The 12,376-nt window shown below is 37.8% G+C and overlaps 1 protein-coding gene and 1 non-coding gene across 2 annotated transcripts in view; one reads left to right on the forward strand and one right to left on the reverse strand.

Annotated features, from left to right (window-relative positions):
- LOC126975615 (protein turtle homolog A-like) overlaps positions 1 to 12,376 on the reverse strand; it is a 151,581-nt gene that overhangs the window by 13,042 nt on the left and 126,163 nt on the right. Inside the window, exons 15-18 of the mRNA XM_050823597.1 lie at positions 7,475 to 7,588; positions 2,137 to 2,249; positions 1,415 to 1,589; positions 368 to 496 (exon numbers count right to left, since the gene is read on the reverse strand). Coding sequence (XP_050679554.1) covers positions 368 to 496; positions 1,415 to 1,589; positions 2,137 to 2,249; positions 7,475 to 7,588 — 531 coding nt within the window. The remainder of the gene's footprint in view (positions 1 to 367; positions 497 to 1,414; positions 1,590 to 2,136; positions 2,250 to 7,474; positions 7,589 to 12,376) is intronic.
- Positions 9,138 to 9,211, forward strand: Trnap-ggg (transfer RNA proline (anticodon GGG)). Its single transcript has one exon. It is a non-coding gene; the product is annotated as a tRNA-Pro (tRNA).

Here is a 12,376-nt window from a genome sequence, read left to right on the forward strand (position 1 = left end):
TGAAACGCAGTCATTGACAGATGACGGCTATAATCTTGTAAAAAACGGAGATGGCCGAAATCCACCACTTTTTAAGCAACCATTCGCTTTCAAACTTAGCCGGATTATACTTCGCCACTAATCGCCTAATTTGTAATTACTACTATATCAAACTTATGTCAAATGACCGCACGTTTCACACCGCCTCTTATAACGTAGTATTTACATCCTCTTTTGGCTGTCGTGTTAAATGCCCACAACAATGGGACACCCACGAAGATCTTGACTATGTGACTGACCTTGCCTCTTCATATATAAAGTAGATCCTAAAACTAAATTATTGTTTGAAGTTTTAAAAAATATTAAAATTTTAGTTTAATTTCCTCACCTCGTTTGGGCGTACAGTGTCGGTAGCAAAGGACCATCGTAGCCAGTGTTGCGATACACACGAGTACGCAGGCCGCGCACAATACCGACACCAACACAGCTGACAGTTGTACGTTCACTGATGACGTACCTGGACACACATTGAATATAGTCCGGTCAAAATAGACAAAATAAGTCATTACATAGCCAAAATTTGTATAGAATATGATTTTTCAAACTATTCATACCGCGATATCTCACAAGTAAGTAAGTCGTACGAAAAAAGTATTTAAACAATTTTTGTAACGAATTGTATGATTTACAACTTATGTCTGACCTATTTTCACGATAAAACTTATCGTTTTTGAGAAAAATAGAAAATACTTAAATTTTTTACCTTTGACCTTCTATTATTTTTTCTTGCAGATGTAGGATCAAAACTATATTACACCATAGTATGGTGTAATATGTGGCATGTTCTTTTTTCGGCTTAGTTTTTATACGACGCGATATGTCTATACATATAGAACGTCACTGACTATAATCAAAAAATATTGATTACGATATAATAAAAAATCTAATTTTAAAGCAGTGTTGATATTAAACATTTTTTTAACCGAATTAATAACTGAATCAAGCGCTCCTATACATGAACGCTTAAGGATTATTCTCAAATGATTTCGAACAATATAGTGAACCGACAAGAAAGAATTTTCAAGTAAATAGATTAATTACCACACTTAATTTTAACAGTATATTATTATTATTTTATGAAAATAAGGTGCGAGACGAGCAGGACGTTCAGCTGATGGTAATTGATACGCCTTACCTATTTCAAAGCAGTGCTGCTCAGGATTCTTGAAAAACCCAATAATTCTGAGCGGCACTAAGTAGTTAAGTCTCATTTGCCCAGTAATTTCACTAGCTACGGCGCCCTTCAGACCGAAACACAGTAATTCTTACACATTACCGCTTCACGGCAGAATTAGGCGCCGTTGTGGGACCCATAATCTAGCCGGTTTCCTGTGCAAAGGAGCCTCCATCCGGTCATGCTGTTCATCCGACTCACCTGTGTGTCTCAGGGAATGACTGAGCAGTGTCACAGTGAGGGTGACAGCGTCGCTCGTCCCCACTCTGTTCCGCGCGAGCACATGCGCGCGAACTTGCGCGGTCATGTTACACACGCGCCACTGCGATGTGAAGCCACTCCGGTTCGAAATCAGGGCGCCATCCATTGTATACACCTAACATTAAATTACTGTGAGCAACATATTATACAGCGCTACAATAAACGTAATAAAAAAAAAACCAAAATAAAGTCGAGAGCTCAGCTGAACCCGATTCTTCAGTTCAGGGTAGGTTGCCTAACAAAATTTAGGGGAATTAACTTTTAAATTTAAATGATATAATAATATTATTAACACACTTACACAAATTATCTTGCCCCAAACTAGGTATAGCCTATGGGTACAAGACAACGATATATTTAATACAATATACTTACTTAAACATACATAAATACATATAAACATCCGTGACTCGGAAACAATATTCATCATATAAATGATTGAATCAATGAATGACCGGGAGTGGAACCCGGGACCTCTAGCATACAAGATTTTATGACGATACGTTACTTGAACGGTTAGCTCAGTTGGTTAGAGCACTGGCACAGAACGCCGTAGGTCGTGGGCTCGAGTCCCACATCGTTCATAATTTTATTTGTGAAATAATTATGGATTTCCACAAAATCCCGCTTATATAATAAATTAACTATAATACTGTACTTACTTGCAGTATAAACTCCTGCTGTAGTCCACCATCGTAGCCTGGCACGCAGTCTACCATGAAGCAGTCATGCGTCACGTTGCTGACGTCACAGTGCTGCAGCGCCGATGGTCTATCTGCGAGTAAAATATCAATCTATAATAATGTTGTAAAAATAAGAGAGCTTACACACCACGTTTTATTTACGACGCCGTCGACGCAACCGTGCTAATTACTTGCGATTGTATCATCGCACGTCGAACGCACTATCGTTGCGCATGAGCAACTCTCCTAGCAGAATAAAATATGCTAAGAATATTATATTTTTAACAAATTTTATTTGCTTTCTATTCCTGAGCGGCACTGTATTGTAATGGGTAGGGCGTATCAATTACAATCAGCTAAACGTCCTGCTCGTCTCGTCCCTTATTTAAAACATCGGCTGGCGAGCACGTGCTCATAAATTAAGGCTCAATTAAGATATTTTGCCTTCCTGCGACATATTTATTACTAAGTACATAATATATATATATTTTTTTTCATAATCAAATTCAAATATTTTTATCCAAAATAGGATGTGATGTCACTTATTGAAAGTCAGAAACTACCATACATTCCAAAAGGTATGCCTCAGACCTGAGAAAAAGCTGCCGCAACAAATATTTTTTTTTTCATAAAAAATATGGTTACAATGTAATATCGTATAATTAAAGTTATTATTTAATAGCCTGTGGAGATCGATCAATATGTGGTATCATTAAGAAAGTCATTTATGTTATAGTAACCTTTACCACACAAACGTTTGAATAAAAAAAACAATATGACTATGATATTGTACAAGCCAATACAATCCAGCAACCGGCGCTTCCATGCTCAACGCAACTATGTATGTGAGTTTTGTTACATATTATTTGTAATTTCTATGATCGCAACACAATATTTTACGCGCGATAGAAGAACGTGTAATTCAAAAACAGAATACGCAGTGTGATTGCAAAAACATTTTTTTTTAATCAAGAGCACAAAGAGAAACGTAAATCACACACCGAAAATTTCCACGCGACAAAGAGTACATACATGTCGTAAACATTACATACAGATTGCCGCCAATTTGTCAGAACAAAACATTTTAAATGAAACGTACAAAACAAACAATATTAGAATTTTTATTTATTTATTTAACAGATTAACTTTTATTATAGGTCGGTGTATATCGTATCATACTAGCTTTCCATCCGGTTTTGCGTGATAATACTAAAGATAAGCGGCATCATCATCATCAAGGTGACGAGCGCAGTTGCAGTGCAGCTCAGAATTTTTGGGTTTTTCAATAATCTTGAGCGGTGCATGCTGCTGGTAATGAGAAGGGCGTATCAATTGCTCGTCAATTGATACGCCCGTCAATTGTTTTCATTAAAAAATAATCACAAATGTGCTCGTCACTTTTAGCCTTTGGGCTTTTTCGATGTGGGATAAAAACACTCGCATTATAATTATTATGTTATAGTAACAGTGTGCCACAATGGCGACAGTAACTTAAGGAATGGCTAAAGTTCATCAACAGTAATTAAAAAAAAAAAAACCTAAAGAAATAAATTTTCCCTAATATCATTTTGGGACATCTGTAAGTAATTTAGTAGCCGCGCGCTTGCGTAGGCACTGTCGTTTAGAACTCGTAGGTGTGTAGCGCCCACGTAAAACTAAAACTGATTAAAATTTTGTTTTTAAAAATATTTCCTCTATTTTTTTATGATGACGGTTAAGTTTGTAGTTCTATCCAAATGTTTGAAGCCTTCCTAAGATTCGTATTCAATCAATTCGACACGTGTTTCACCTCTACACGGGGCATCCTCAGGAGATGTTGACTCGTCATATTCGTCTTGTGCCATTATTATGGATTTCCGCAAAATATCGCCTAATTCAATATTTTTTATACACTTCTACCCGTGAGGTAATATAAAATATACAGTGCCGCTTAAGATTCTCGAAGAACCCATAATTCTTAGCGTCACCGCAATTGAGGACATCAACGCTTTGAGACATGAGACGTTAAGCCACAGTACAGTTAATAGAACACAGTAGAGTAATTCAGCGGTCTCCTTGAAATTTATGTACATACATAAAGATTGACGACGCGGACGGAGCGGCGTGGCACTCAATAGATTTGTCTCCCCAAGATTGCTTAGCAACCATGTAAATTGTGTGTATGTGTGCGTGCGTCGAATCGTTCTATTACTGTATTGTGGTTGAGTCTCATTAGCCATCATTAATGGCTGACCACTGCTTGGCGGTAGGAAGAGATGCCGGTGTAAATGCCATTAGTCGTACCCTGTGCTAAGAAGCCTTCCCCTGGTAAATTACTCTGATGCGCGCTTCACATTCACGCGAGATCCTCGACTAAAACCTCAGCAATAATTTCAAAGAAAGCTTGTATGGGTACATATACTCGCAAGGCTTTCAAATTAGTTCTCACGCTCCATTTAGATAGACGGAGAAGCTTATTAATTAGGTTTTAGCGCATCGTGGTTTTTTAGATTATTTTTATCATCTTCTAAACTTTTACTTAACAAAATCGGTTTTGCTTGAAAATATTCTAGCAATGCGAAGTCAAAATCCGGCTCATATTGATGCAAAATGTTAATAATGGACGAGTCTCTCGAGAAATATTCGAGTGTGGAGTCAATAGAAGTTATCGTCTGTTCTTGCCTTCTCAGCGCTTTTGTTTCACGCTAAAAATCCGACAAAAATTGAGAACAAGGCGAGAGCCTGCGAAGAATATGTGAATCGATTCTTCATTCGTGTTTCATGTGTTTTTCTCTACTTAAGAATTCGCTATCCTTAAGGTAAAACCAAATAACAATACTAGTCCAGATTGTGAGATAATGCTTTGAATAGAATGCCAGTAGGCCACAGCGACGAACTATCCTGTTGCAGTTGTATGCAAACAACATTAAGTTGCTGGTAACTAATGAAATTACTGGACTAGAAACTACTTAAGTTGTTAATAATACATATTACTACCGTGGTTTAGAAGGAGGACATATTCGTATAACTTTAACGGTGTTGTTTGTTGGTTAATAGTTTTTTCACCTCTCCAGCACGAAAAGGACGCTATTGCTACGTGAAAACGCTGCGAGCGTGAGACAAAGTGATTTAAATTTCGAACCCCACGTGACCAAACATTCGGGAATTACTCCGCGTTCAAAAAATAAACAATGCGATCCGGTGCGTTCCGAAACTCATTTTAGCCTAGCGTATTATCTCATTGTCACAAAAATTGATATGTTACTTATCGAAATTTAGATTTATAAATTATACTCTTGCCTTTTTAAAGACGTAATATTTAAAATAAATACTAGTAATGATATTAATAATAAACATTGTTGAATATTATCTTAATTGTGTCTCTTACGAGGTGAAAAGTTGTATGTTTCACACGAGAGCAATTTTTTTTTGTCTCGTGCCTTTAATTTTAAGTCAGCACTCGCAGCAAAAAATAACTTTGCTCATTTGTTGAACAAATAACTATTCCTTGTGAATTGAATATTTTTTCACTACTATACATAGTATGTTGCAGCCAGTGAGAAATAGAGACTCTTATGTTTAAAATCCGCCAAAACGACATCTAATTACTCTCTTCGTTCAGTTTATATTATAATATTAAATTGATCTTGCAATTAATTTGCTAGATTATAATAAAAAGATTCTCGTAGGTGTAGTAGCATACAGTTAGTAAAGGAGGACAAACGAGCGAACGGGTCACCTGGTGTGATCACCGCCGCCCACATTCTCTTGCAACACCAGTGGAATCACAGGAGCGTTGTCGGTCTTTATGGAAGGTGTGCGCGCTTTTATTGAAGTTACCCATGTCGTATCGTCCCGGAAACACCGGACAAGGAAGCTCATTCCACAGCTTTGTAGTACGTGGAAGAAATCTGCTTGAAAACCACACTGTGGAGTCACCGTCATCTCCAGATGGTGGGGATGATATCCTAATTTGTGGAGTGTCGTGCGAAGGTGGAATTCGGCGGCAAGAATCAGGTGAAACAGATCTTCGGAACATTCCCCGTCATAAATGCGGTAGAAGACACACAATGAAGCGAAGTCTCAATGCAACGCCAAGTGACCCAGCCGTTCAGAGAGCACTGGATCCCCGAAAATTCGAGCTGGTCTGTGTGGCACGCGGTCAAATGGATCGAGCTGATACTGGGGTGCGCCAGACCAGTGATGACAGCAATACTTTATATGTGACCGGACCTGCGCTTTTTAGAGCGCTAGAATGTGGGCCGACTTGATGTATTGCCGTGCTCTATTTATGATGCCCAGCTTCCTCAAAGCCAATTTGGCTTTGCCCTCCAGATGACTGTGGAATTGGCAATCGCTCGAGATTTTAAGATCCAGTATTCCGATACTAGGCGAGGCTTTAAGGGAAGTTGTCGACACAACGAATCGGAACAGACCATACGCCAATGCAAAATTATGCACAGATCGCCCTGCGTAGTCTGTGGTACGTGACCCAAGCCATTCGGCATTGTGCCCGATGAAATCAGCCAAGATTACTATTTCAGCGGAGGGGATCTGTGCAAGCACGTCGTCAAATGCCGTTTGAACTAACTCCGGTCCTCGACACTAACCTATGCGAAACATAGCGGCACGAGGCAGTTACTTCATGCGGGTAATCTGTGCAAGTGTGGTAATTATATAATCGTCATATGACGACAGCGTGACATTCCCACTTCTAAAAAATCCCTTAGTCACCTCATACGACACCCTTGGGCCTTGGTCTGCCCTATTCTTTTTACGCCCCGGGGAAGCAAGGGCTCTCTGATCAGGAATACCTAAGTTTCTTCCTTTGATGATCATGTTTCGGTTCATGTCTTATATTTTCAATAACGACACCTCTATATAAAAATCAAACCTGTCAGCGGCCCGAACGATGAGAAAATATTTGCAGTTGTAGAGACTGGCGACAGAAATGAAAACTTAGAACTTTTAGTATTAAAATTTGATATTTCATACTGTTTAAAAACAATCATCTTATTAATTTTAAAATTTATTTTCATTAATATATTAATAAAAAAAAAACAATTTTAACAATACACAGTACACATTCACAGCACTAATGTTGCACAATACGTCAGCTGTATAGCTACAGATATACTGCTGTAAGCATTTCGGTGACGCCAACTTACGAGATTTCACCCGTTAAAAAAGTGTCTACCTATATTAATTTTATTATTTATTTATCGCGTGAGCCAGTCATGAGCATGTCGGTGACGCGAATCCATAAAGAAGTTTTCACCTCAATAATTGGCGGTGTTTTCAAAAGACAGAGCTTTAATGAAAATGTAAGGATACTTACCAGCAGGCAGGATATGGAAGAGGCAGGGTTCACTCTGACGTCCGACGGAGTTAGCACCCGTGCATTGGACCCAGCCGTACTCCGACGAGCTGTTCACTTTGTATCTATATGAATCTGTATAGACATTATACCTTATTAGTTAATAATAATCTACGAAAGTTTCCCTTAACTTAATAAAACTTTTCTTAAGTTCTAAATAATTAACAAGAGTCGGGGCTACCCGAAAAATAAAAGGGACGAGACGAGCAGGAAGCTCAGCTGATGGTAATTGATACGCCCTACCAGTGGGACGCTTCGTCGTAGGATGCCGGCGTCGATTATGAATACCATAACGGCGCCTTTTTCTGCCGTGAGGCAGTAATGTGTAAGCATTATTGCGTTTCGGTCTGAAAGGCGCCATGTAATTACGGGGCAAATGAAACTTAATATCTAATATCTCAAGATGACAAGCGCAGTAGTAGTAGTGACGCCAGAATTTTTGTAATGGGCAGGGCGTACCCATTACCATCAGCTGAACGTCATGCTCGTCGCGTCCCATATTGTCATAAAAAAATCTCCAATCTCTCTCTTTCAGCCCCTCTAAACTTATTTGGGGTTCCTTCTCCTTCAGACTGCGCTTAACCTGGTCTTGCTCTAATCCCATCCAGTTAATCCCTGCAGTTTTCTATCTATATGCGATGCAAGAATGCTATAGATAATATACAGTCACTCAAAGAAAAATTTATAGAAATAAATATTATGACTGTTCATTGCCAGGACATTCATGAAAATAGGATATACGTTCGCAAAAATCAACACCATTTTGGTCTTAATAATGATTTTCAATATTATAACACTAGAAATAAGGGATTGCTTGTAACTAATTCTAGTAGGCTTCATAAGATACATAATAGCTTTAAGGGAAAATGTATACATTTTCATAACAAAGTCGCAATCGCTGTTCATTATCAATAAATAATTTAAATGTTTTATAAAAAAATGGCTCTGTCGTAAATCCTCCCCTCCACAGCTGAATATCTAAGTGATCGGACAACCTGGGACTAGATTATGATTATTTTATAGCAATACTAATGACAGTACAATATTGTATATTTTATTAAAAGGAAAGCTGGGAGAATTGCTTCTCTCACAGAGCGCCATTTATTTCCGAATGGGTGAATGCGTATTACGACTTTAATGACGACAAGAGTTACTGTCTGCCACTTTAGCGCCAAAGCCTCCTTGGACCCCACAAGCCATGTGACCAGGCTGTGTCTCGCCCACTGTCATTTCAAACTTGTCAATTGTTTGAGGGTTTCCACGTACTTACTTTAAACATTCGCAAATTAAATCAGAATCATCCAACTTTTATTGCCAAATTGTGTATTAAAATAATTCAAATTTAAACAATATGTTATGTTTTTAAAGTGATAACCCTCACTTCTAGGATTAATATACAAATAAAATTTGAAAAACAAAATGAGGTAACCGTTCGAGTACCGCCTCGTTATAAAATTCTGTTTGCTTTGTTCAACTCTCAGGTTGTGGCTTCATCTACAGGATTTACAGTTGATAACCTCAAACCCAATATTTGCATATTAGTAAATTGACTTGAGATGTCGCTCTTGTAAATCTAAACTGTTTAGATTTAAAATTTATATAAAATTATGTTTTCTTCAGAATCGAACGGTTAGCTCAGTTGGTTAGAGCACCGGCACGGGACGCCGGAGGTCGTGGGTTCGAATCCCGCATCGTTCATAAAATTTTGTTTTTCAAATTTTATTTGTGTATGATTCAAATTCATTAACATCATATACCATTACTGTTTTGTTTACCCTACGTTTGGCTGGCAACACTATATAAAATACATTCGAAATCTATGTTATTATAAAGTAGGTCGCAATAAATAAAAACATTAAAATATCATCACAATTGTAGACCTCTCATCGTTTCCACTTGATAATAAAATGAACGGCAAACACATTTATTGGTTCGATCAAATTTAAATGGCTTCCGATGCCGTGCTTCTATTGACGAAGCAAACATCGTTAACCGCCGCTCGTTATTCCTTTAGCACTGTATTGGATTTGCGTAAAATAATGGTGTTTTACATTTGCCTCGAATACGTGAGCGCTACGTGCGAACACGGCTTTATTTAGACGTGTCACATCAGCTGTGGCATAGGGTTTTCACGCTTAAAGTGAAGCAGGTTTTATTTTTACAAAGCAAATTTTATAATCGTCAGACTTTTAAAAGTGGAGATTTACAAATGGCACATTTTTTGTAAGTTCGTTACAATATAATAACTCCGCTGTTTACAATGAAAAACAGTATCGATCTTACAAATAAATTTAGTGTAAAGTTATACCTGAGAATAAACTCAGAATATGGAAAAACAATACGAAAACTCTTTAAGAAAAAAGCGATTCACTCGATTGTATGAAACGTGAAGTCATTGATATTTTGACAAATGACGGCTATAATCTTATAAAAAACGGTGATGGCTGAAATCCAATACGTTTTTCGCTTTTAAACTTAGCCGGATTACACTTCGTCGCCAATCGCCTTAATACTTCTATTTCAAACTTATGTTAAATCACTGCACGTTTTATATCAAACTAAACTTCAATGTTTACTTAGCACTGACCTCTATATATACCACTAGACTGGCGGCTGTCAAAATGCTTTTTTACCTGTTTATTATTCGCCATTTTGGCGCTGTTGGCCATGTAGCGAGAGTCTGCGGTACTAGAACTAGTGATGAAAACTCCAGCAAAGATCGTTAGAACGTGAGAAACTATTCACAAAAAAAAATGTGAACTTTATAACCTTGCTTCTTGAAGTATAAATAACACGGAAAACGAACGGAATTAATTCAAAATACAAAAATCAGAGTATTTATTGTACGTTCCTTCGCAGTAATTTGTATTACCGTCAAATGCTCGCGAGTGGCGCTTCAAATGGGCACAAAAAATTTGTCGTCAAACATATGAAAAAGCCTGTCCAGTGGTATTTATACAGGTCAGTGTTACTTAGACCAGTCCCACCTCTTTTTGCGTAGTATTTACATCCTCTATGGGAAAATGTTGACTATATCGTTGACAACACTGTCAATACAATAATAATTCTGAAGTTTTCCGAATGTCAAGCAGCCTTGCAAATAAACGCGGGAAACGTAATACGTCTGAATAAACAAATCAAAAGCAAAAAGTCTATTTGAAACATTTTGTATCATCTTGGTTTATTCTCAGGTATAATTTTTTTTTATTAAAATAAGGGACGAGACGAGCAGAACGTTTAGCTGATGGTAATACGCCCTACCCATTACAATGCAGTGCCGCTCTGGATTCTTGAAAAACCCAAGAATTCTGAGCGGCACTACAATTGCGCTCGTCACCTTGAGACATAAGATGTTAAGTCTCATTTGCCCAGTAATTTCACTAGCAACGGCGCCCTTCAGAACGTTGTGATACTCACAATCTAGCCGGCATCCTGTGCAAAGGAGCCTTCTACTGGTAAAAAAAAAGTGTATACTATACTGTTGTAACCACAGAACAGAAAAAGCTCTGTTGTGTGGTTGTAACATTATAGTGGTTATGTCTGTAGTCCGACGCGCTTGCCAATCATCGTGGGCACTTCACCTCTCGTTGTAGTGGAGTAGTTCGCTCTTTTACCAACAGTTTTATCCATTTTCTTTGTTTTTCTTCTTCACTCAAGCAAAAAAAGTGGCCAAGTACGAGTCGGACTCGCCCATGAAGGTTGCCGTAGCAGTAAGTAACATAATATAAGTTATATAAAGAATGGGAAAGTCACAAAATCTTTGCTCAAATCATACAGTGCAAATGAGCTCTCATCATTTATACGTATTAAACTTTTTTATTGGATTTCGTTCTAACCAATTTTCGGTGGAAGTTTGCATATTTGCATGTATTTTTACATACGTAGCATACATCATGCATTTTATTAGTTTATAATTCCCTTATTTTAGAAGTTACAGAGGGGGGACATTTTAACACTTTGGAAGTGTTTTGTCGCACAAACTATTCAGTTTAGAAAAAAGAAGATCTATCCATCGATAGGTATGATGTAAACAAAAATTGAGTTTCAGTTCTATGTATGGGAAACCCCAAAAAAATTTTTTTTTTCTATTTTAGAGCGAAAATATTAATGCGATTCACAGAATACATATACTTACCAAGTTTTAACAGTATAGTTCTTATAGTTTTGGAAAAAAGTGGCTGTGACATACACGGACAGTTTGCCATTTGGCTACGGAACCCTAAAATAGTTATTGCATCGAAAGACATGAAGCCATATTTAGCTACTTCTTAACGCTTTGCATGCCGAAAAGAACTGACAAGTTGAGTCAACCACCCGACCGTGTAGTCCGAATACTAAAATCGGTTTACTTGACAAAGGACACGACGGTCGGCGTTTGGTTCCGATAATGTAGAACGCCTTTTAATAGAACCACGACCTAGCCGTGTTTAGACCTCTAATAATTAGAGAAGTTGTTAGATTTATTTTTATGCATAGCTAGGTCAGGTCACAGACGACTGGGCTGTATGGATCGTCGGATGGAAATATAATACACCAAATTTGATTGAACAATGTAAGTGTTAACAAACAAACATGATATGCAACTGGGGTGTTGCATATCAGGTTAGTTATAAGGATTATAAATAATAAGGTTCTAAAATAATAGCCTAAACACATAGTCGGATTTGGTACGGTTGATATATTGGACGGTCCGGTGGGCGTGATTGGGCGCCTCGCACTAATACGACCGGCGTCGCACTCGGTACGGTCCGGACCGTAAAAATGATAATTTCGTGCGATAGATAATGCGACATACCATCGAATGTGGTCCAGAAGCTTTATTATCGAAATACGAAGTTTCGGTTGACGGATTGTACATTTTCC

The sequence above is a fragment of the Leptidea sinapis genome, chromosome 2 (genome assembly GCF_905404315.1).
Source record: "Leptidea sinapis chromosome 2, ilLepSina1.1, whole genome shotgun sequence".
In the NCBI taxonomy this organism is placed as follows: Eukaryota; Metazoa; Arthropoda; class Insecta; order Lepidoptera; family Pieridae; genus Leptidea; species Leptidea sinapis.